Source organism: Oryctolagus cuniculus, chromosome 5 (genome assembly GCF_964237555.1).
Source record: "Oryctolagus cuniculus chromosome 5, mOryCun1.1, whole genome shotgun sequence".
NCBI classification, from domain to species: domain Eukaryota; kingdom Metazoa; phylum Chordata; class Mammalia; order Lagomorpha; family Leporidae; genus Oryctolagus; species Oryctolagus cuniculus.
The window spans coordinates 108,997,071-109,023,069 of NC_091436.1; the positions used below are offsets into that span (position 1 = coordinate 108,997,071).

The 25,999-nt window shown below is 37.4% G+C and overlaps 2 protein-coding genes across 7 annotated transcripts in view; one reads left to right on the forward strand and one right to left on the reverse strand.

Annotated features, from left to right (window-relative positions):
* Positions 1–15,359, forward strand: part of EYS (eyes shut homolog) — a 1,404,981-nt gene extending 1,389,622 nt beyond the window's left edge. Inside the window, exon 32 of the mRNA XM_070074646.1 lies at positions 1,090–15,359. Coding sequence (XP_069930747.1) covers positions 1,090–2,282 — 1,193 coding nt within the window. The 3' untranslated portion in view covers positions 2,283–15,359. The remainder of the gene's footprint in view (positions 1–1,089) is intronic.
* PHF3 (PHD finger protein 3) overlaps positions 9,982–25,999 on the reverse strand; it is an 84,984-nt gene continuing 68,966 nt past the window's right edge. For all 6 annotated transcript variants that reach the window (XM_008263079.4, XM_070074648.1, XM_008263082.4 and 3 more), the window contains 8 exons: positions 25,250–25,366; positions 24,559–24,690; positions 23,549–23,684; positions 18,881–19,076; positions 18,254–18,401; positions 16,309–16,398; positions 13,048–13,243; positions 9,982–12,842 (listed from right to left, as the gene is read on the reverse strand). In XM_008263079.4, coding sequence (XP_008261301.3) covers positions 10,717–12,842; positions 13,048–13,243; positions 16,309–16,398; positions 18,254–18,401; positions 18,881–19,076; positions 23,549–23,684; positions 24,559–24,690; positions 25,250–25,366 — 3,141 coding nt within the window. In that variant the 3' untranslated portion in view covers positions 9,982–10,716. The remainder of the gene's footprint in view (positions 12,843–13,047; positions 13,244–16,308; positions 16,399–18,253; positions 18,402–18,880; positions 19,077–23,548; positions 23,685–24,558; positions 24,691–25,249; positions 25,367–25,999) is intronic.

Here is a 25,999-nt window from a genome sequence, read left to right on the forward strand (position 1 = left end):
GGCGAACTCAAAAGGCCTCCATAGCCTTGGCAACTCATGACAAGAGCCTAGGGTGATTACTGACACCATAAACAAGAGTGTCAAATTGTTAAGTCAACAACAGGAGTCACTGTGCACTTCCTCCTCATGTAGGATCTCTCTCCTTAATGTGCTGTACATTGTGATTTAATGCTATAACTAGTACTCAAAGAGTATTTTACACTTTGTGTTTCTGTGTGGGTGCAAACTGTTGAAAGCTTTACCTAATATATGCTAAACTGATCTTCTGTATACAAAGATAATTGAAAATGAATCTTGATGTGAATGGAATGGGAGAGGGAGCAGGAGAGGGCATGGTTGTGGGTGGGAGGGAAGTTATGGGGAGGGGGAAGCCATTGTAATCCATATAAGCTGTACTTTGGAAATTTATATTTATTAAGTAAAAGTTAAAAAAAATCCGTTTGATTAAAGATCTTGTAATAGATTGTGTGAGGTCAAGAAAGGATGGTACTAAAGATCACAAATAAGTTCCTGACTGGAAAAATTGGATGGATGAGGGAATGACAGCTTGGTAAAATTGGAAAAGGCCCAGTTTATGGGAGGAAGTTCACAGAGATACAACCCTTTTGAGGTGTGTTTTTAATACTCAGCAGATATTTCAAACTAGGATTTGTACACTTATAGATCCAACAGAACACAAGGAAAGCTGTTTGGAGGACATACACTGAGTTTGTCACAGAACCACTATTAAATGCTTTCTCTTGCCTGTCTCCCCAGTCTCATAAAAAAATCAATGGAATGTCAAGGCTACTGACTTTTTACACCTTAACTATTAATCATTAAAGAGAAACATTTTTAACACAGAACCACAATTCACCCATTTAGTGCCATCTAAAATCAGGAACAATCTCTGGTCAGATGCTAAATGAAATGAAACATAGCACATATGTATAAAGAGTATGTTTTGATCTACAAGTGAAAATATAAGTCTTTAAACTCATTGTGCTCCAGATTCCTTATTTTTCAATACCAAAACTTACCCAAGTCACCAGAAAATCTTTTAATGTAATACTATTTTATTGTTACTAAACTGTTTTTCTTTTTTGACAGGTGATTTTCTATGTCTCTCTTTAGTAAAAGGTTCTGTTCAACTTCGCTACAATCTTGGTGACAGAACCATCATTCTAGAAAATCCCCAAAAAATAACTGCCAATGGAAGTATCTGGCACATGATTAAAGCTGGAAGAGTTGGTGCAGAAGGCTACCTGGAAGTAGACGGCATGAACATAACAGAAAAAGCCTCTGCTAAAATGAGCTCCCTGGATACAAACACAGATTTCTATGTTGGAGGACTATCATCCTTAAATCTTGTAAACCCCATGGCAACAGCTAATGAACCTGCAGGTTTTCAAGGTTGTGTCCGAGAAGTTATTATAAATAATCAAGAATTACAATTAACCGAATTAGGAGCAAAAGATGGTTCAAATGTTGGTGACTGTGATGGGACAGCCTGTGGATACAGTACGTGCAGAAATGGGGGAGAATGTATGGTAAATGGTACAGCATTTTCTTGCAGGTGCTTGCCACATTGGACTGGAAATACATGTAATGAGTCTGTGCATTGCTTGAATAACCCTTGTCTCCACCAATCTCTATGTATACCTGACCGATCCTTTTCTTACAGTTGTCTATGTACTTTAGGTTGGGTGGGAAGGCATTGTGAAAACAAAACTTCATTTTCAACTGCAAAATTTATGGGTAATTCTTATATTAAATACAGTGATCCAAATTATAAAGATAGAAACCTTCAGTTCACTACTATTTCTTTAAATTTCAGTACTACTGAAACAGAAGGCTTAATAGTTTGGATGGGAAAAGCTCAAAATGAAGAAAACGATTTTCTGGCTATTGGTCTCCACAATCAGATCTTGAGAATTGCAGTTAACCTGGGAGGAAAAATCTCTGTGTCAATGAGTTACAGCAATGTCACATTCTGTTGTAACAAATGGCACCATGTAGCTGTAAATCAAAACCAGACTCTTATCACGGCCTACCTAGACAACAGCTTGATTCTTTCTAAGGATATTGATTCACACAAAACATTTGTTGCTCTAAACTATGGTGGTATTTGTTATCTAGGGGGCTTTGAATATGGTCGGAAAGTTAATATTATTACTCAAGAGATTTTCAAAAGAGATTTTGTGGGCAAAATAAAAGATGTTGTACTTTTTCAGGACTCAAAAAAAATTGAGTTAATCAAATCAGAAGGGCACAATGTTTATGATGGAGATGAAAGTAATTAAGTTACATGTTGCTAACACTGGCAATTTTGATAGTTCTTTGGTATGCTGGTTACAGGGAATCAAAATATCACCTGAAAGTCTACATACTAATGCAACTTTTCCATAAACCTGTAAAGTATAGCTACAGAAAAGGTTTTGTTTGCTTTTTCTACATCTAGCTGAAGATGTTGATTTCTAACTTTTATCTCCATCAGTTCATTTTGTTTTTTTCATCTGAGTTTTTTCAAATAAAATTCAAATGAGAGTTTGTTATAGATATAAAAAAATAAAGTTATTACTCAAGGTAGATTTAAAATTCTGCAAGTAATGTAACCACATTTATATGATTACAGTAATATAAAACCTGAACCTGGACTTACACCAAAACTTAGTGTATGAATGTAGGGAGGGAGAAAATGAGGGAGAGAGAGGGAGAGGGAGAAGGCTTGTGAGAGCTAAAGCCTTATTCACAGTAATAAATCAAGATATTATTGTATTTGTAATTAATAGTATATGCATGTCACTTACCAAACTGCAAATTTTCTAAGACATGTTTAAAAGAAAATAAAGTAGTTATCTCTGGAGAGAAAAGCTGTGGACTGTGTGGCTTTTTGTTCATCAACGTTATAGAACTTTTCAACTTCTGAACCCATGTAGTTATATAACTGATTAAATTAAACCTCATCGGTTTTGCGCAGCATGAATGTTTCTGAATAATGCACTGAAAATTTCTGACAGTATACATACTGTTCAAAACCAAACTGCCAAAGTACATTTTTCCCAACACTGGTTAGTTAATAATGCCATTCTGATCCTCCGTGCTCCCAACAACTGCAGGCTGCTATTGTTGCTTAGCATTTTCTGGAGTTTGATATTTACAACAATTTTGCCACCAAGAAAACAACTGACAACACATAGCTGTTCTAGAAAACTAACAGGTGGAACATCATATGAAGAAAAATATTGGTAATCAGCTGCGTTTAAAGTTTAAAAGGAAAAATATCAAGTAAATGAAAAAAAAAATTGAGAACCAATGAATGCTTAATGCCCGTTCAGATTTCAGTCTATAAAAAGGATTTAGGTAATTCACCATCTGAATATTACATTTACTAGGTGTTATTTTAGCCAATACAATCCAACCACAAAGTTACACTCCTGGAAGGATCTAGGACCAAAGACCTGCGGCAGCAGTTAGTAGGACACAAACTGTTCCCAGATACAGACAAGTTTCTATACACTACAAAGTGTGACAGAATATAACCTAAGAAAACTGCAGAATGTCTACACACTGATTCAAAGGGCTTTTGTTTTTTTACAGAAATCACTCAAGATAATTCCATAAAAATCATCCAAGATAATTCCACTTAATCGTTGCTGAAAAACACTGAAAGAAATTTGTTCCATACCATTCATGTTTGACTCTGAAGATACTGAGATCATAAAGATACATGCCCTAAAGAAATCCCTTTTTGCCCTGGCAGTCAAACCTCTTAATAATATCAATTTTTACGTATTAAGACAAAAACCCTGTTCTATGAAGTTACACTTCCAGGAAACATTGAACTGTACCACTAGTATTAGGTCACATGTTCTCTCATAATACAGTGCACATATTCTTTAAAGCAGCACTTCCAAAGTGTGGTCTAAGGACACTTGCATATCCCTCAGATCTTTTTAAAGGAACCAGAATCTTCCCTTTCCCAATGAAAAATCCATATGAAGCCATATTTCCTCCATACACTTAAACATTCTGTAAAACAGTGAATAATCCAACTAAGACATTAGAAAATATGCAAGGGCCAGCATTGTGGCACAGCAGGTAAAGCCACTGACTGAGATGATGGAATCTCATATGGGCACTGGTTAAAGTCCTTGCTGCTCCACTTCCAATCCAGCTCCCTGCTAATTAATGCACCTGAGAAAGAAGCAGAAGATGGCCCAAGTGTTTATAGACTCCTACACCCACATAGGAGAACCGGAAGAAGCTCTTGGCACCTGGCTTTGGTCTGGCCCACCTCTAGCTCTGCAGCCATTTCCAGATTGAACCAGAAGACGGAAATTCTCCCCACACCCTCCTCATCTCTGCCCTCCTCCAACTAAGCCTTTCAAATATAATAAATTTTAAAAACATGCAAATATTGGTTTTTGCATTTAGCCAGTTAAGAGGCCAGCATTCCACATATAAGAACCTAGATTTGATTCCTGACAACGGCTCCTGACTCCAATTTCCTGCCAAAGTAAACCCTGGGAGTCAGCAGTGAAAGCTCAAACCAGTGAGTTCCTGCCATCCATGTGAGATACCTGGAATGAGTTCCAGCTCTGAGCACTGGAACAGCCAGCATAGCCCCACTGATTTATAGGCATTTGGGGCAATTAACCAGCAGATGGGAGCAAGTATTTTAACAAATGAATGCAAGAGAAGAAAATGTACGTTGTGTGTACCACAAATACGTGTGTGTGTGTGTATATACATATATATATATATATAGGAAAGAATGAAAACAATTACTTTTAACTAAATTTAGTTAATGACAGATACAACACATATTAAAAATAGCTACTTTTTAGGGTTCTCAATAATTTTTAAGATATAAAGGTCCTGAAACCAAGAAGTTTGAGAATTCTGCATCCTCACTTCTCACAACTGTAAAATTATATTCATGTTATCATCAAGTTTCACAAGGTTAGAACTTTCCCATGTTGATTACCACTAAATCGTGCAAACTAAGCAAATACTTACTGAATAGGCAAGTAATATTTCCTTAATAACTGAAAACTGTTTACCTAGATTTCTGTAAGTCAAAACAACTTGGTGAAAATATTATTTTTATCTTGAAACTCTGCAAATTTCAGGTGGAAATTATCAACATTACTCCCGTTTTTGCCATCCTAATGATGGTGTTGAACAGACTCCCTGCAGTATGCTTTCCAGCACAACATAAAAATGACACATAACTTCACCATTACTGTGATGATGCTTCTGAAACAAAGTGTTCAATGTTATCAGGTGAGCTTTTATAAAAATTTATTATTTTATTGGAAAGGCAGAAACAGAGAGGAACCCTCCATCTGCTGGCCTATTCCCCAAATGTCTGCAACAGCTAGGCCTGGGCCAGCCTGAAGCCAGGAGACTGGAACTCAGTCCTGCTCTCCCACATGGATGGCAGAGCCTCAAGCAACAGAAACATCATCTGCTGCCTCACAGGGTATGATTGGCAGGAAACCGGATTGTAGTATAGGAGTTGGAACCAAAACCAAGCATTTCAACCTGGGAAGCAGGTATTCCAAACAACCCACCCATGGCACCAAAAGCCTGCCCCAACTTGTTTATTGGCTTGTTTTTTGAAGTAAGGCAAAAATACATAACCAGAGGATGGCAGTTAATACTTACCTTTTGAGAAATTCCTTTTAAAAAAGTTTCTGGGGAAAAAATAAACATTACCGTGGGGGAAAAGCATTGTTAAAGAATAGTTTTAAGACAACTGGGCTTATAGATACATACACATACAAAATGCCTTGTTTCACATAAAAAGTGAAGGCACTTGAACATGTGACGTGAAATCAGATTCCTTTAAGTACATAGGTTATTCCCACCACCACCCAATGACTCTGTTCTAAATCTATGAAGAGTGAATTTTAAGTTTACCAGACAATTCTAGCTACTGTCCTATAATTTTTCAACTCACTACCTTCTTTCTAAATGGATTCTAAAATTCTTTATTAAGTAGAAATCAAAGAATCTGAGTGTTTGGCCCTTTAAAAAAGCACTAACCAATTTTACTTGTCATTTTCTTTGAGATACAGAAACCAAACATTGATCTTGTTATTTTATTCTTTGTAGTCATTAGTAAAGTACCTGACGACTGTTTCAGAGCGATCTTGAGCTGGAAGAGTACAGCTGATACAACCCAATGTTAAAGATCTGGTTCCTTGTAAAGCACGCATAAATACACTTATAATCAATTCACATACTTCTTTAAAAAACAGCTACATTAAAACTCAGCAACAACAGTGTGCCTGCCTATTAAGTAGTTTGTACATGGTCATATATATACTTTAACACCTGCTTATACCCAAGGTGGTTAACTTTCTTCAGTTTGTTCTCCATTGTTGGTATCATTTTTTGTAAATTTTCAATATATACTTACCATGGTTTTTGATGTTCTGATTCCAAAAATTTAAAATTTCTTAGTTCACCAATAACTAAGCAACAGGAGTTAACAGCAGTGGTAGGTAAACTAATGGTGTCTCTATCAGAATCCTTGGAACTGTACATAGGTTACATGGCAAAAGGAAATTAAGGTCAGAGATAAAATTAAGGTTATTCATCAGGTGACCTTAAAATAGGAAGATTACTTTGGATGGGTCCAATGTAATCACAAACTGGGTCCTTAGAAGTGAAAGAGGAAATCAGAACCAAGGGTCACAGTTGGTACCATGAGAAAGACTGGGCCCCATGCTGCTTGCTTTAAACTAGAGAGAAAGGGCCCAAGAGCCAAGAAAAGTGGTGTCCTCTGGATGCTAATCGGTTAAGGCAATGGTTTCCACCCGCTTCCAATCCCATACCAACAAAGCCACCAGAAAAGAAACACACCCTGCTGACATCTTGATCTAACCAGATAGATCCACGTCAGACTTCTATCTACAGAGCTTTAAGATAATAAATTTGGAAGTCAGCCAATAAATTTGCAATAACAGCAAAAGAAAACCAGTAAAAAAAAAAAAAAAAAAAAAGGAAAATTAGAATTTGATTAAACTTCGCAAATCTATATAAAAGCAATCACATCTTTGCTCATGCCTCCTGGTGCACTTTGAGGTGGGCTGCTCGGTTAAGGGTTTTGGCCAGGTTGGCATTATGGGAAGAAAAGACTTAACCTTTAAGTGTTACTTTCCAAGCATATGAATTTTGCTTTGGCTGCAGCAGACTAATCTCAGACAAATTTTCAACTAAGTTTCAGTTTCCTTGGGTCTCAGATAAGCATTCACCTTTCAAGGCTGACCTAGGTTTATATAAAGTGCTTTAAACAAGGCTTAGCACAAAGGGCTTCAGAGGCTTTCTTACTGCCACAAGGCTTCACAGGTATTAAGACAACCTGACACATTCTAGTTAATACAAGTATGAATAAGATGGTTCTAATTTTTTTAAATGTCAAACTTTTCTTAAAGAGTGCCTTTTTCTTAAAATGGGAGAAACTGAAAGATGAAATTCATGTACTTATTTAAAAACTAGTCATATGTGGGACTTCAAGACTGAGAACAGCTTTGGATGTACTACTTACAGAAAACCTTTATTATCTTCCCTTTCCTTCCATGCAAGAAAAACTTTAAATATGGCCATACTTTCTCTTCTCTCCACAATATTTCAACCAGGGGTTAAGATGCGTGGTTCAAACATGTAGTCGCACTGCAGCCCTTGATGATCACTAACAGGAGGTAATGTGGGCCTTAAATATTTTAAATGCATGTATCAAAATTCAATGGTAGGACGAAATTTAACAGTAAGCATCACAACGGTATGTTTAAGAATTAACTAAGAAATTGGCCGGCGCCGCGGCTCACTAGGCTAATCCTCTGCCTGCAGCGCCAGCACACCGGGTTCTAGTCCCAGTCAGGGCGCCAGATTCTGTCCCGGTTGCCCCTCTTCCAGGCCAGCTCTCTGCTGTGGCCCGGGAGTGCAGTGGATGATGGCCCAAGTCCTTGGGCCCTGCACCCACATGGGAGACCAGGAGAAGCACCTGGCTCCTGGCTTCGGATCAGCGCGGTGCGCCGGTCGCTGCAGCCATTGAGGGGTGACCCAACATTAAAGGAAGACCTTTCTCTCTCTCTCTCACTGTCCACTCTGCCTGTCAAAAACAAAAGAATTAACTAAGAAGTTTTCAAAAACTAACTTAAAAGATACTTAAAATTCATTAACCCAATTTTTTTCACCTGTACCTTGCAAAAAGGTATCTACTGTCTCATCAATTTCCTATACCAGGTAAGTCAGTAAAAGCAGATTTACTGACAATATACACACTTGAAATTAAAACAAAACCCTGACAAAAGATCACTTCAGGTTCTGTTTGGCGAATTCTTTTCACCTTAGAAGTTACAGGGGGTCGGCACCTGCAACACTGGCATCCCACTTGGGCACCAGATCATGTCGCAGCTGTTCCACTGCAGATTCAGCTCCTTGCTAATGGCTTGGGGAAAAAGCCATGAAATATGGCTTACGTTCTTGGGTCCTACTACACACATGGGAGAACTGGAAGCAGCTCCTGACTTCAGCCTGGCCAAGCCCTCTTGTGGCCACCTGCAGAGTGAACCAGCTGATAGAAGACCTCTCTCCCTCTTTCTCTGTAACCATTACTTTCAAATAAGTAAATATATATTTTTTAAGAAAGTTAATTTACAGATGAAAAGTAGATCAAAGTTAAATAGAACTAAAATAAAATTCCCCTATTACAAACTTTTAAAAATATTTAGTTCTGAATTTCTACTTTCACAGTAGCAAAACTAAATGGGTTTCAAAATCTATTTTAGGAGCTAATGCTGGGGCCGGTGCTGCGGTGTAGGCAAGTGCTGCCTGCAGCACTGGCATCCAATACGGGCCCCGGTTCGTCCTGGCTACTCCACTTCAGATCCAGCTCTCTGGGAAAGCAGTGGAGGACGCCTCAAGTCCTTGGGCCCCTGCAACCACAAAGGAGACCCAAGTTCCTGGCTCCTGACTTCAGACAGGCCTAGCTCTGGCCATTGCAGCTGTTTGGAGAGTAAAACCAGCAGATGAAAGATTTCTGTCTCTCCAATGCTTTCAAATAAATTGACTTAAAAAAGAAAAAAAGCTGATGTTTAGCTTAGTGATTAAGACATCCACATCAGAGTTCTGGATCCTGACACACTTCCTGCTAAAGCAGACCAACGCAGCAGTGATGGTTCAAATAATTGGGTTCCTGCACAAACATAGTAGACTTGGATTGCACTCCCAGTCTCAGCTTTAGCCCTGGCCCAAGCCCCACTGTTGTGGACATTTGGGGAGTGAACCAGCAGATGGGAGCTTGTTCTCTGCTTATCAAATAAAGATTTTTTTTTTAAAAAAACACTATTCTAAATCTAATCTTTTTAATCTTTAAGAAAACAATCTTCATAATTTTGTGGAGTTATATTTTTCTTCATTAGTACACGTTAAGTTTACATAGTAGTTCTCTTTTTGCAGGGGGGGGGGGGGAGGAACACAAGTGGCAGCATCATTTGGTAGCTGTTTTAAATTATAGCCATCAATACAGCATGTATTTTAGGGTATAAATTACTTTGGATGAACAATAGCAGCTGTGTGCTTTCAAGTAAAATTAGCATATACTACAAAAAACGTACGACTAATTACACTATGTTTTACAAAACGATTCAAAACATGTTCTCTAAAACAAATCCTGTGGTCTTTCAATGATTACTGAGTCAGACCACCAAATTTTGATGGTGTTTAAGTTTTCAGAAACACCTTTAACATGGGTTTCAGATGCACTTTTCAATGGTAGTTCTAAACTCTAGCCTCTTTAGAACTACATGATTTATCTCAGTCTACAATCTAAGATACTTTTTAAAAATTACTTTTCCCCTCATCTAATGCCTGCCACAGATTGCCATGTTTGTGTGTTCTTGGCTAAGAGAAGAACAATATCTGAAAGTAATTAAAGCTTTAAAGAAGAAATTATTTACTACTCAATTTCAAACCACACACACAAAATAGGTGAGAAATTCTTTTATCATATTTAGAATCAAAATATCCCTTAAAATATTTACATTTTACAGTAAAAAGGATAGCAAAACACAAGACCATGTACAAGCTTAAGTATTCAAGTTTCTGAAAAGCCAAAAATGAAAAAGAAAATAATGGCCTACCACAAAAGCTGTAGTATATGGTAATAAATGCCTTCCTTGAGTGCAGATAAAGCAAGAAATATAATCCTTGGGCTTCTGATTCTTGGTCAAAAACTGTTCAACTAGTGATTAGTATCATCTGATTATGAAGTCACTTGGCTTTTTGTTGCTCCTCTACAGTTTCTTTAAAAACAGTGCAATTTCAAACAAAAGTACAGAGCACACATTACTCTCAAATTAGTCATTATATAAAGGACATTCACTAGAGGCAGTAAATATATTCCGTAGTTAACCATATTTACCAATTAAGGAATAAAACTAAAATTTCTAAGCCTTTATTGCATATTAATAAAACAAATCTTTGAATATACAGCAATGTAAAACTTTAAAAAATATTAAATTCCTATAACTAGGTACAGTCGGTATGAAGGATGATGAGCACTGGTACAGAGCACTCTGCACCAACACAGGATTTATTGTTCTGCAAACCACCAATAGTAAAAATGTAAAAGATGGCACAATCCGAGCAGGCAATCTCATATAGTTTTTAAGATACAACATTTAAGTTATTTAAATGTAATCCTAAAGCAGCCTGCAAATTTTACCTTTTGCTTTTAGCTCTGTCTGTGTGGTCCCTATCTTTGTAATATCTGTCTCTGTCCTTTTCTCCAGAACTATGTTTATTTTTCTCTCGTTCTTTGTCCTTGTCATGGTCATCATTTTTAGGTTTTTCTGGTTTCTTGTCTACATTCCTGACATCTCTGCTTGCTTTTCCATCAGCCCCTCGATCACCATGTGATAGCCGGGCCCTGTCTTTATCTTTGTGTCCTTCCTCCCTTTTTCTGTCTCTGTCCTTGTCTTGGCTTCTGTCTCTGCGTCTGTGCCTTTCAGACTCTTGCTCCCATTCCTTTTCATGTCGCTCTCTTTTCAAGTGGTGTGAATCACTGTAGAATCTCTGGCGGTCCCCTTTGCCCCTATTAAATGGCCTATCCAGTTGCTGTTGGTCTTGCCTACCCCAAGGGTCACTATGCCGCCTTTCTGGTCTCCGGATGTCTTTAACTTGGTAAAAATTTTGTGGGCTCATATACCTTGATGCTTGTGAAAGGGGACCCATCATTCGTTGTGGCTGGCCTGGGAGATGAACAGGTGGCCAAGGAACCATGGGGTTTTGAGAAAAGCCAAAGCCTGGAGGGGGAAGTAACGGAGGTGGCAAATGTGGTGGAAATCCAAACATGTTTTGTGGGGGAAAATTAGGAGGTCCCGGAAATGGAAATCCAGGGGGACTAGACTTGAGATGCTGAAGGTTGGGCTGCTGTGGTCTCATGGGTGAGAAGTTTGCACTTGTTCTGGGGCTGGTGCTTCTCGAAGCAAAGTTGATACTTTTAGGAGGAAATTCTGGTGGACCCGTGTTTCCAACTTCAAAATGAGATGTTGCTGCAGCTGGTCCTCTTCGAAATGGGTGCACAGTTTCAATATTTTGCATTAAAATATCCTCTTGTAAGGGTTTTGTCTGCTCAGTTTGGGAAGCGTGTACGTTTTCTGCAGAAGTTGAGTTTTGTTCAACCTTTGAATCATCACTCTGCTGAACACATGCATTTTTCTCTGCAGAAGACAATTTTTCTTCTACATTGTTTTGCTCTGTTAAATGCTCCTTGTTGTGTGACAGAGCAGGCAGGGTGCTTTTTTCTCCATTCCGGCAACTATCCCCGTCTTTGCTTTCTGAAGCAGTTACCTGCTGGTTTCGTCCTGCTGCTTGCCTAGGATCCCTTTTCAGGTTGATAAACTGTGGGGACCTTGTTGCATTAGCAGCAAGGTTTTCACTGCAACTCACATTACCATCTATGCTTCCTTTCCCTACATTAGATCTACATGGAGAATTAGTATTTGAAGTCCGATTATCTTGTGAAGTATTTTCTTGATCTTGGGGCAGCTGTCTTTTTAATGTTCTCTCTTTATTCTCCAGTGTTTCCTCCTGTTTAGACTGAATTGATAAATTTGTTAAGAATGCTTCTGTGGAAACATCTGGTGGTTTACCTCTAAGACTAAGACTTGTCAAAGGCCCTGGAGAAATGGAAGAGGACCCTACTACCGATGTTTCTTCCCCTATTACTACTGAATTACCTGTGGGTTCTGAAACATTATCGCCTTTAACTTTTACTTCCTTGGCTTCACCATCAGTTACTTCTATTTTATCTATTTTCTCTGCTTTTGGATTGGTTTGCTCATTTATAAATGGAATTTCCTTCAGAGTGTTTTGCTCTACCCCTGACTGAGTCTGCTCGTACACTTGACCAGTGGTACCCAAAAGGCTTTGAAGTATATCATCCACAGGAAGAGGTTTATTTGCTAATTCCAGAGTAGAAGGTTGATTTTCCCAGCCAATCAAAACCCCAGGAAGGAATCTTAAAGGTTTTGGTGGCTCCTGCTTGGCAACTTCCATTAAAGGTTCAATTGTTGCTGGAAGGTCTTCCTGAAGAGTCTGTTGAGGCTTATTTCGCTGTTTGTGTAATATAGTCGTAAAAGAATTAAAAAAGTCATTTTCCTCCTCTGGCGTTTCCTCAGTAGAAACTTCTATTTTACTTTTTTTATCAGGTGGCAATGCTACTGGGACATTTTCAGGAGTCTCAGCTGTATGACTAGTAGTACTAGCACTAGCGCTATGCTGCCTCTTCAGTTTCTGACGAATAATTAAGCCCAACAATAAATTAGGTCTATGCAGTTCAAGCCCTGTATAAAACCAAAAACAGAAAGTCATTTTCAATCATTATATAATGGTAAAATTTTGTACCTAGATTATAAGCTATAAAGGAGGAACCTGCCCAGTTTAGGCCATCTCTAATAGGCCAGATCCCAAAAAAGAACAGTTGCCAGTCTTTTCACTCCAGTCCCACTTCCCACTTTATATTATCTTAGTATTAAAATATATACCTACCTGGTCCATCAAAAGGCACAAGAGGGTGTGGAATTTTATCTGTAGCACCCAAAGGAATAAGGTACATATCTTTAACCTGCTTCATATTATTGGCAGCTACTCCATAGCGCTTTCTGCTACTGAAGTATGCAAAAAGTAAAGTATAAGAAATTTGATCTTCTTCCGTTACTGGTGTGAATCGAACCACACAAATTTCCTATTCAAGAAAATAACAAACAGCTGTTTAAAATAATAACCTAAAGAACAGTTTGATTTTTAAATATTTCCTCAATTATACTGAATTTTTTAATGACAGTTACCAACCAAGGTTTGCCAACATAAATACAGATAATAGTAAAAGGAAGCAAGCCTTAAGAAAAAATCTTGCTGATCCATTGATAGGCTTTCCAGAAGAAACTGTATCCCAGGGGAATTAATGAATTTATTCAAAGTGACATTAATTTTCAGTGGCATGGATGATGCTGAAATCCAAGTATTTTGACATCAACACTATACCCGAATTTCCAATGCTATGACCTCCTCAAAAGCCCACCTGTGTTCTGGGCGCACAGAGAACTAATAGCACCCAATACTACCACCCAACTATGCACTTTACAGTAATCTCCCCTTATCCATGGGAGATACATTTCAAGGCCTGAAGTGGATGCCTGAAAATGGATAGGACAAATCCCTGTATATATGTGATATGTGTATGCGTGTGTTTCCCTGTACATATTTACCTATGATAAAGTTTGCTTTATAAATTAAGCATAGTAAAAGATTAATAACAATATCAAATAAGAATAACACAATGTAGTAAAATTGTCAGCATTGCTACTCTTCTAGATTGGGGCTAGTAGCAAGTAAAATAAAGGTCATTTACTATTTACAACTATTGCAATCCTTTAACAATTGACCCAACAACAGAGATAATCACCAAGGGACTAATAATTGCTAGTGTATCTGCACTGTGTATACTGGACAAAAGTATGATTTGTGTCCTGGGTGGGATGTGACAGGATGGTTCAAAATTTCATCAAGATACTCAGAACAGCACACAATTAAAACTTGTTTTTATTTCTAGAATTTTCCATTCAATATTTTCAGACCAGGTTTGATCTCAAGTAACTAAAACCAAAGACAGTAAAACCACAGTTATGGAAGGGGCTACTACACACACAAAAGATATAAGGCCACTGAATTTAGGAATAAAGGGAATGAGTAAAAAGCCTTCAAATACACAAAAATGATAAAACTTACAAAGCCATTTGGCTTACTTGGAATTTTTTTGTTGTTTGCAAGACAAACAAAAAAAGACAGTCCTAACTCAGTATCAATTTATAAGTATGAAGAAATGTACAAATTTTTATGAAGGTATACAGTTAAGATGAGAAGAACCAGATTTGCTGCAAAAGCCTAAATTTGATACAAACTCAAAAAATATATATATAAATAAGCTTGACTACAGCTCTACTTCATACAAATGTCTGTCAGTTAAACAGCCCTACTTTACATTAAAATCCATCACAGATTGAGCATCTCTAATGTGAAAATCCAAACTGCTCCAAAACGTTAACTTTTGAGCACTGACAGGATTCCACCATCTGACATCAAGTGACGGGTGCACTAAAAAGATATAAAATTACAGGCTCTGTGTAAAACGTGTATATACTCAACCTATATTAGTAACAACCTTTATAGTGTTTAAGTCAGTCCAGTTTGAAAGTATACTATAAAGTAATGCGCAGTAAAATACGGCTAGACTGAAGCATGAATCCTAAAATGTCCAAGAGTAATACTTCCTATTTTATTATCATGACAAAGCGACAGCAAATAGTGCTTGAGTTTATATTCTAACAGTATATCAATTTTAATTCTAACAAATATTAGCTTCTCAGCTTAAGATCATCCAGTTGTGATGACTCAAAAACAAAATCTACAGACTTCTAGAGAAATGGTAAATTAAGAAATCTTGGCTGGCGCCACGGCTCAATAGGCTAATCCTCCACCTAGCGGCGCTGGGACACCGGGTTCTAGTCCCGGTCAGGGCACCAGATTCTGTCCCGGTTGCCCCTCTTCCAGGCCAGCTCTCTGCTATGGCCCGGGAGTGCGGTGGAGGATGGCCCAAGTGCTTGGGCCCTGCACCCCATGGGAGACCAGGAGAAGCACCTGGCTCCTGCCTTCGGATCAGCGCGGTGCGCCGGCCACAGCGCGCCAGCCATGGCGGCCATTGGAGGATGAACCAACGGCAAAAGGAAGACCTTTCTCTCTGTCTCTCTCTCTCACTGTCCACTCTGCCTGTAAAAAAAAAAAAAAAAAAAAAAAAAAAGAAATCTTCACTCATTCAACATTAATTTATTGAATACCTATAATACATGTTAGATTCCTTCAGAGGGAAAACAATTTCTTTCAATGATTACATTTTCTTGTATAATACTGTTGTATGAGTTTCTAAATGACAGACAATATGCAGGAAAAGAAAACCATGATACGGGTAACCAATTATCCCTCAGTATCTATGCTCCTCCTTTCTGCCCAGTATGAAGAATAGCCCTTAACTTTTAGCTGAGCACATACCTTGCAACAGAATATCCCTCCCAGCTTCCCTACCAACTTTGTAGGCTATATTACTAAGTTACAGCTAAGCACACCTAAAGAAAATAAAGTGATGACTGCAATCTCTTAAGTCCTGCCCTTAAAACAATGAGACTGGCATTGCTCCTTTATTCTCATTTGGTACTAATGAGTCAATTTTGACCATGTTTGACTGCTGAGGGTGACACTATTAGAAATAGCAAAATATCAAGAAAGGAGTCTGGTTCCTGAATAATCCTACAGATTCATAGCAACCTAATGACCCTGAACAACTGAAAATAAAGAAAACAAATGTTTCTATTTAATGAGCCACCATAGTTTACAACGTCTTTGTTGTAAATGCTTAGTTGTGCCCTAACAAAAACACATGTTTGTAACTGAAGCAAGGCAAAATTCCAGTGTGGATTTCAATATTTACTCTAAAACATTTCTTCCAAAATAATGAGAGATTACAAAGAGAAAGCATACAAAGAAAGGGTGATGGGGTGTGAGTGGCGGGGGAGGGATTCTGCATGCTTTGAGCCTTAGCAAATGGCTTTAGCTCAGGTTTGTAAAGTATGTTATGTAGATTCAGAATTTGTGTTGAATGCCCTCCCCAGAAAACCTTGCATTCTTCCAAAAGAACTCAGAGTAATCTACTTTCTAAACATTTTCCCATGCTAATAGAGTGAAGACAGTTTCCCTCACCTTTGTTCCTGATGCTTTTATTTTTTCCACATAATCCCAAACTGTTTGAGGTGATATCCTGCCACCTACTTGAATACTATCTGGTAGATCCTGTGGTAAAGAAGAAAAGTGATCAACATATACCAAGTCTAATACACATAATTCATAGAAATTTGGTTCTAAGTCTAATTGAAACAGTAGCACAATCTTCTTGAAAACATTAATGTACATAAAGTCAATTCAGAACTTTTAAAGTTGTATTCAGTATATTCCTATCTTTTTTATGAAGGCTGAGGAAAAATTAAAGTTACATTAAATTCAACTGTTTATATAAATTATAATATTTTATTAAGGATTTGGTACCAAACTGAAACACAAGGCTCAAGTGGAGTTCTTTTTTTCCCCCTGTTTAAAACATCACTTTATTTTGCAACAACATGGGGAGTTCTAGGAAGAAATCACATGGAAATTGTAAATTGTGGCTCAGAGAGGAAAATAATAACCGTTGAAAATGAAGAATTTCCTATTTCAAGACTTAATTCTCCTTTGAAAAAGAATTAATCCATCACAGACTAATCAAAAACTAAATTTCTAAACATATTTGTTCAAAACACCATGGTTCCATTGGACTTTTCTCCTAGAAAATTCACATTTCTGAAAATTATTTGCCAAATAAACTATATGTAAAAGAAACGTAGGTTGTCTGTAAATAAAAACAAAAATACCAAACAAGTAAACTGGTCACATTAGATAAGCAATTACACTGAATTAAACTCATTCCAAAAAAATTTCAATAAACTCCTTCCAGCCTAATCTGAAGAAAAGTAAAGTTTATGTTAGCTTTATGGAGACTGGAATACAAGTTAGGCTTTTTGAAATACTAAAAAGGATGTCTTTGAAAAACTCTGGTCTTTACAGTAGGCAAACTGAGAATGAATGAAAAAAAGGTTAATGTTAGATATGAACAAAATTACCAGCAAAATATAATCTCAACAGTAAAGAAACATGTATATACACATATTTTCCTTCTGAACACACATACACATTTCCTTAAGATAGTTCTAAAAATATCACTTTCATATTTATGAAAGTATTATAATGCTGTTTCAAGGTGTGTAGTTCCATAAATATAATGAGTCTCTTCCTGCTTCCTCAAATATAAAAGCAACATCACTGCAGCAACTATTATCACAAGTCTCATGGGACTGTCAACCAGCTGTAAAGTTTCACCGTCCAGTCTACACTATGTCCACAGTAATCCGCAGACAGAAACTATAGTCACAAAATCTAGGAAAATATAAGCAGGAGAGGAATTAGGTTATTTGCTTAGCAAGGAAAAGGCTAAATCAAAGGTCATAACCATCTCAATATTTCATGTTAAGTCTGTATTTAACAAAAACAGAACAAAAGAAAAAAAAAACTTGGATATCCATACAGACTTTGATTTTTTTTTTTAAGATTTATTTATTTATATAAAAGAGCTGCAGAAAAAGGAGAGACAGAGATCTTTCAACTATTGGTTCACGCCCCAGATGTTGGCAATGACCAAGGCTGAGCCAGGCTGAAGCCAGGAGCTGGGAGCTTCATCCAAGTCTCCCAAGCAGGCAGCAGGGCCAAAACACTTAGGCCATCTTCTGATGCTTTTTCCAGGCTAATCATTAGCAGGAAGCTGCACTGCAAGTAGAGTAACTGGGACATGAACAGGCACCCATATGGAATGCCAGTGTTGCAGGAAACAGCTTTACCTGCTATGCCATAACACCAGCCCCTCACTGATTTTTAATTCTTGAACATAGTGAAGTATAACTTGGAAAGATTATGGGACACATGGGTTTATGACTTTCACAGTACAATTTTCCTCAATTCTAAAAGTACAACTGTAGATTCCTACTTCCATTAATCAAACCATTTAAAGATCGTTGTTAATGGCAATCATGACTCAGAAACACAGAAAAGTTCACAGTACCTCTGTCAAGTATTCAGGGGAGCCAGATACTGGGTAGGCTTTGGTAACAAATTTTGCCACAGAAGGCATGTTGATAAAACCTTTCCAGATGAAGTTCAATCGAGCCAAGAAGGTGGACTCAACTTCAACAGTCCCAGGCATCTCTGGACTAAAAAATGACATTTTAAAAGTTAGTTGCCTGAAGATGAATAAATCCATTTTCTATTTAGTCATCAATAACTTCTAATTTAGCATGTCAAGAAGGCCAAACTATATAAGGGCTATTAAAACGGGTTTACAATTTCATTTCATAAAATTACATTTTACATTTCCATAATCAGGTTGTTACAAAGTCAGATGGATTGAGGTCCAGAAAAATACAAATAAATTTTCTCTAATAACACATACCCAACATGTTTGGACCCATATAATTAGATTTAAAGTCATTTCCCTTCAGATTCAAAGCTCTCAGCCATTCAAATAAACTTCCAGAATTTATTCTCTTATGGCAATTAGTTCAGAGTGCACAAAGTACAGTTATTTTCCCAAAAGAAAGATTCACAAGGAATACATTTTGTTTCTGAAGATTTCCAAGGACAATCTGGAAAACATCCATGATGACTATACAAATTATCAATGAAAACTTACCGAGGAGCAGGAGAGAATGTTGACTTTGGAGATTCCTGTTTTTCCTCTTCAAAGAATTCAGATGCCAAAATATTTGAAGTTGAAGACAATGCATCTGCTATACTTTCTGCTTCATTGTCTGAATGTTTACGAGCTACTCCAACAACCACTTTCACTTTTTTTGGAGAAAGATCATCTATAGGAGGTGCCATTCGACCTAAAGCCAGAGGACACCAAAATAAACTGTCTTAACTACAAATTTTGTATACTGGCCCATTTTCACTTTCTGAAGTTATATAGTTTCCTAAATTTAACTGTTAAGAACACATACATTTCTGGAGTTATATCTAACTATTACCATTTCTCATAATGAGTTACAATACATGTATATGTCAATCAGCAGGAAATTTATCAGTATTCTTCCCACTGTCAGCCCTCTTCTACATGCAGGAACCTAAACTTAACTGAAATGCAATTCACAGCATACTGTGTAGGGTCCTACCTGCAATGTACCTTAATTTCCCTTTCAAATCATTTTACACATTATCTCCTAAATGCAAAACCCATGATAAATATAGTCTAGATGGCATTATTTTCTCTTATTGGATTAAGAAAAAGGATGTTGGGCCCAGCACTGTGGCATAGCAGGTAAAGCCGCACCTGCAGTGCCAGCATCCCATCTGGGTGCCGGTTCTAGTCCCAGCTGCTCCACTTCCAATCCAGCTCTCTGCTATGGCCTGAGAAAGCAATGGAAGATGGTCTAAGTCCTTGGGCCCCTGCACCCACGTGGGGGACCCAGAAGAAGCTCCTGGCTTTGGATCGGTGCAGTACTGGCCCTTGCAGCCATCTGGGGAGTGAGCCAGCAGATGGAAGACCCCTCTCTCCCTCTCTCTCTGCCTCTCTGTAACTCTGCCTTTCATATAAATAAATATTTTTTAAAAATGTTAAATAATTCATGAATCTTGATATGAATGGAAGGGGAGAGGGAGTGGATAAGGGGAGGGTTGCGGGTTGGAGGGACGTTATGGGGGGGAAGCCACTGTAATCAATATTCTGTACTTTGGAAATTTATATTCATTAAATAAAAGTTAAAAAAATGTTAAATAATTCAGACTGAAAATTCATTTCTTCTTTAAAAAAAAATTATTTACTTGCAAGGCAAGACTGACAGAGACAGATATCTTCCATCACCTGGTTCATTCTCCAAATGCCTGCAATAACAGCTACCCAGGCAGAATCCAAGTACTTGAGCCATCATCTGCTGCCTCCCAAGTGCATTATCAGGAAGCCAAATATGAAACATGTAGTAAGGACTCAAATTAGGCATTTCTGCTATGGATTCGCACATCCTGGGAAGAGCTGTTGAACCCACTGTACCACAGTGCTGGCCCTCAAGAAAAGATGCTTCTCCAAGGGTCTTGAGAAATAACTTGAAGAACTCAGTAAAACAAATCTGTATCCTATAGCAGCAGTTCATAACTACACATGCATAGAGCAATGCTACTTAATAAGACATAAAAAATATTAGTCAAGTTTAAAAAATGACACTGGTTTTTGACTATAGCCTCAAGAAAAAAATTCAAGCTTTCTGAAAATAGGTCAAGTCTAGTAGCATTTAATAAATATTCTTATATGCAACTGTTAAATTATCTGTGTGGATACATATGTGTATGTTTGTATTTTTTGTTATATGTATATCACAGGAAATAGTTTCACAACATCCTACTTAACATTATAAGTGTAATTCATAGTGATATTGTCTATTCTCTGTTTTAAAATCTGTCACTACTTATTAAACTAACTTCCCTACTACTGAGTCACAATCTGAAATTTGAAAAGCAATGGCTCTAATATATTTCAAAATGTGATCTCTAACTATGTCTTCAACCAAATCACATGCATTTTTCTTCATGAATTCAATTCAAATTTATGCCATTCCCAGTACCCAGAATGGCCATCCTCTCTTTTATTTACTTACTTGAGACACTGAGAAAGAGCACAGACATAGACTAGCTCTCACCTGCTGTTTCACACCCTCAAATGTCAGCAACAGCTAGAGCTAGGCAAGAATAAAGCTGGAAGCCAGGAACTCTATCCAGGTCTCCCATTGAGTGGAAGGATTACAGATACTTGAGCCATCACTACTGCCTCCCGGAATCTGCCTTAATAGGGAACTGGACTCAGGAGCTAGAGGTGAATACTAAACCCACATTCTGATGTACGATGCCAGAGTCATAAACAGCATTTTAACTGCAAAGCCAAATGCCCATCCTCCCCCTCTTTGTAGGCACACTTAACACGCCATGTATTAACTTAAGGTCCCTAGTCTAGACTAGGTCTTGTTTTCTTCTGCTGAAAATGATGTATTCATGGGCTCAGAAAAAACAGACAGATGGCCTAGAATTCCTGGAAGGACAACCAAAGCCAGATTATTATAATCCCTTGATCTGTAGATGACACTGTATACCAATAAGCATCAAGAACATGCAGAGAACCATGACCTCACCTAAAGAGCACAATATGATGCCAGAAACCAATCCTCTAGGAAACGAATTTTATAAATTCTCAGATGAAGATTTCAAAAGAGCTGTTTTAAGGAAACTCAATGAAATTCACGAACACAGAAAAATGATCCAATATTCTAAAAAAGAGATTTGATAGATGTAAGTAACTAAAAAAAATATCAAGCAGAAATCCTTCAACTGAAAAGTACACGAAGCGAAGTAAAAATGTGACAGAAGGCATCAATAGAATAGATCAAACAGAAGAGTCACTGAGCTCAAAGACAGGTTATTTGAAAAACACAGAGGAGAAAAGAAAAAAAAAGTAAGAAGAATGAAGAAAGCTTATGAGAACGAAGCCCAATAACATCCAAGTTATTGCGCTTCAAGGCAGACTCCAAAATGTCAAAGATTTAGAAAGTATAAGTCAAAGAAACTGTGACAGAAAACCTCCTAAACCTAGAGAAACATACAACTAGCCAGATACAGAAAGTCAAAGATCAAGTCAGTTTCAATCCAAACAAGTATACCCCAAGATATATCATAATCAAGCTCTACAAGGTTAAAGACAAAGATTATACAAAGCTTCAAGAGAAAAGAAGCAAATAACACATAAAGAGTCTTAACGTTCTTGACTACAGACTTATAAACAGAAACCTTATAGGCCAGAAGAGAGTGGAATGAGACTGTTACAGCACTATGAACATTCCCTAACAAATGAAAGCATCCTAAGTATCCATCTAAAGATGAATGAATAAAAAAGAAAAAATGTGGTATGTATCAAAGTCGATCCATGTGGGAGACCCAGAAGAAACTCTTGGCTCCTGGCTTCAGATGGGCCCAGCTCCAGCTGTTGCAGCCATCTGAGCAGTGAACCAGCAATGGAAGAATTCTCCCTCTCTGCCTCTGCCTCTCTGTAACTCTGCCTTTTAAATAAATAAATACATCTTCTATATATGTATGTATAATAGTAGTTACCAGAGACAGGGATGAAGTGAGGAGGAAAAGATAATGAAAAGTTGATGGAAGAATACTATGTTATAGCTAGATAAGAGTAAGAAGTTCTGGGGTCCTATTACACGGCAGATAAAAAGAATTAACAAGTAATGTTAAAGTACTATATATGTCTCTCTCAAAAACAAAACAAATAAAGCCTAGTAGATAGGATTTTGGATGTTTTCACAATTGTCAAAACTTGGAAGCAACCAAAAATGTCCTTTAGTAGGTAAATACATAAACTATGGTACATGCAGACAATGGAAAATTATGCAGCATAAGAAATGAGCAATCACTCTTTGAAAAGACATGATGGATTCTTTAATGTATATTACTGAGTCAAAGAAGCTAATCTGAAAATGTCACATTCTATATGATTCCAACTACATGGTATTCTGCAAAAGGCAAAACTCACAGACAGTATAGAGACCAGTGGTAACCAGATGTTAATGGGGTGGCAGGAAAAGGGATAAACAGCCAAAGCAGAGGGTAATTAGGGCAGCAAAAATACCGTCTATCAAACTGTAATGCTCGATCCATGACACAGTATACTTCTTTAAACGTGGGGAATGTACAACATCAAGAGTAAAACCCAAAGTAAACTAGCCAGTGTGGGTGATTATGATGTGTTAATATACGGTCACTGGTTTTAACAGCTGTTATCGCACTGGTGGGGGGAATTAAAAATGGGAGGATAATGCATACACGGGGCAAGAGGTATATGGGAAATCCCTTTCCCTTTCTCCTAATTTTGCTGGGAACATAAAATTTCTCTAAAAATATTTTAAAAATCATTTCTGATTTATTTTGATTTTGTTATACACAGTGAAATATGAATACTCTTACTCCTCACCTAGTAAATGATAGCACCATCACAACTGACCCAAATCTCTGATGTTTCTCCTAATGGTTAAATTCTTGGCATCTGATCCTGGCTAGGGTTGGTAAATTCAGCTCATATTCAAGTGGGCTTTAAAAAGCTCATAAAATAATCCTAGATAGTAAATCACACTACAGTATCAAACTACCTCAACCCTGGAAACTAGTCATAGGAAAACATGCAACTACTCAAAAAAGAGTGTATGGGTGCCTCAATACTGGGAAAACAAAACCTATATAAATTACAAATAGTACAGAAGAATCCCTCTTTCGCAATTAATGTAACATTTTACAAAGAAAAATTTCCAATTACCTATGCAAATTTTGCAGTTAAGATCAAAAAGATGCTGTCTGTGTTGACTAGTGGTATCTTTAGACATAGAGTCAATATCCTCCTTCTGTTTTTCAGATCCTTCTGGCTTCTCCAATGTCTTATTAGCTGCAGGTTCCTAACATAAGAAAAAGTAAAAATTAGCTTTAGCTGATAAAATCTGGTACCAAATATGAAAATCAATTAACATTTCACAATGACATTTTTTCCAAAATGAACTGTTTCTATCCAAAGCCTTTTTATTACAACTTCTTATAAACAAGAACAAAAACGGCTATCTATTAATTAAATAGATAAAATACAGCAAAAACTCATTTCTCATTCTTCAAGGTTTCTGATAAAATTTCGGATTATCTCCTAGGTGATAAATGAAATTAAGAAAAGCTGTGGCCGGCGCCGTGGCTCACTAGGCTAATCCTCCGCCTGCGGCGCCGGCACCCGGTCGGGGTGCCGGATTCTGTCCCGGTTGCTCCTCTTCCAGTCCAGCTCTCTGCTGTAGCCTGAGAGGGCAGTGGAGGATGACGCAAGTGCTTGGGCCCTGCACCCCATGGGAGACCAGGAAGAAGCACCTGGCTCCTGGCTTCGGATCGGTGCAGCGCGCCAGCTGTAGTGGCCATTTGAGGGGTGAACCAGCGGAAGGAAGACCTTTCTCTGTCTCTTTCTCACTAACTCTGCCTGTCCAAAAAAAAAGAAAAAGAAAAGAAAAGCTGTGCCAGCTATCAAATTAGTTTTCCTGTAAAGAATCTAAAGATTTTTTTAAGTCTTCCAAGAATCAAATAAGTGAAAGCACCTCTACGACCTACACTGAAGTGAACGTAATTCATTCTGTATTCCAAACATTCCCACACACACACACACCCCCGGAACCAATAAAGTAGGCTACTGTAAAGTAAGTAAGCTTTTATAAATTCTTCTTCCTACCTTAAGAACATCATGCAAGTCTGAAGTTTCATGTTTTGAACTATAAAATGTAGCTTATCTCTTATCTTTACCTGAATCTCCATGGCTGCTTCCTGTTCTTTCATTGGAGCATCACTCTCAATTTCTATTTCTCCTTTATGAGTTATTTTTGTAATTGGTCGTCTTTCTACTTCTCTCTGCTCTTTTTCAATCATCTCTATGGTCTAACAAGAAATATTTTACAAGAAATATTTAAAATATACATTTCAAAACATATCCTTCATTCCCCCACAACAGCAGCTTCCTCAAACACCGAAACTATTCTGGTAGTCCCCTACTAGCTGTCTCCTGAGTGAGCCTGCTTAGTGACAATGATAATTAAAAACTGAACAGTCTCAGAAACAAAACAAAACTTGAGCAATTATAGCAAGATATAGTAAAGGCAGCTGGGAGTAGAACTAAATACAGCAGGTGTAGATGTGTAGATGGGTCTGCTCATTTATCTCATCTTAAGTGCAAATCATCTTTTAAAGAAAGAAACTGGATTCATGGCCTCAAGAAAGCAAGCTGATGAAGGCACAGTTTCAGTGCAGAAAAGAGGCATGTGCTTATTTGAAACAGAAACCAATAAAAACAACAGAATTACAAGAATGCAGAAGAAGAAGCAGCACGGGGCAGAAAAACTGTTACTGTGCATTCTCTGTTGAATTGCCTCTGTATAACTTTTCCCCTATGCCAGAAAAAAAAATTTTGATAATCAACACTATTTATAGATTATCTTACATGTCTGTTTTCTCTTCGTCGCCAAGCAGCTAACTCTTTAGAAGCTAATTCTTCTGGATTCATTCTTATAAGATGATCAGGGGTTACCTCTCCTTTCAGTACTTTTTTAAATAATATCTGGAAGGATTCAAAATTGTGAAAAAAGGAGACAACCATTTAATAAAAAGAGGAGCTACTGAACTGAAACTTGTAATAAGTGTATAATTTTAAAGCCTGATTTATAAATATTTAATGATTTATATATTATCACTATATAGAAAATAAATAACAGCTTTGTATTCTAGGAATTTATGTAAGGCAGCAAAACATTCATTTCATATAAAAATCAACCCATAATGGTTAAGCATATATAGTGGAACCATTATAATACCTACCCCAAAATTGTATTAAGTGTACCCAGGAACACAAGCTAACCACCATAATAACCAATCTATAGCACAGCAAGGTATTGGATAAAGGGGCTTTATTCAATGTAATGTCTTCCATATTAAGACTGTACATGTTTAAATCCTAATAGACTTGGAAAGGACTCCAGAGCAAAGAACCAGCTGCAAGAAAGACACCTAAAGGAAACAAGCCTTCATTTAATTACTAAAGACAAATGTTCATATTATATAATTCAAGAAGTATCTGATTCCTTTGAACATGGTGGCTATTTGCCCAACACAGATTCCCCTTAAGTAGCTGTAGCACTTTAAGAAAATACCTCAAGTCACTTTCATTTATTCATCAGTGTATATGAGGGGCTGG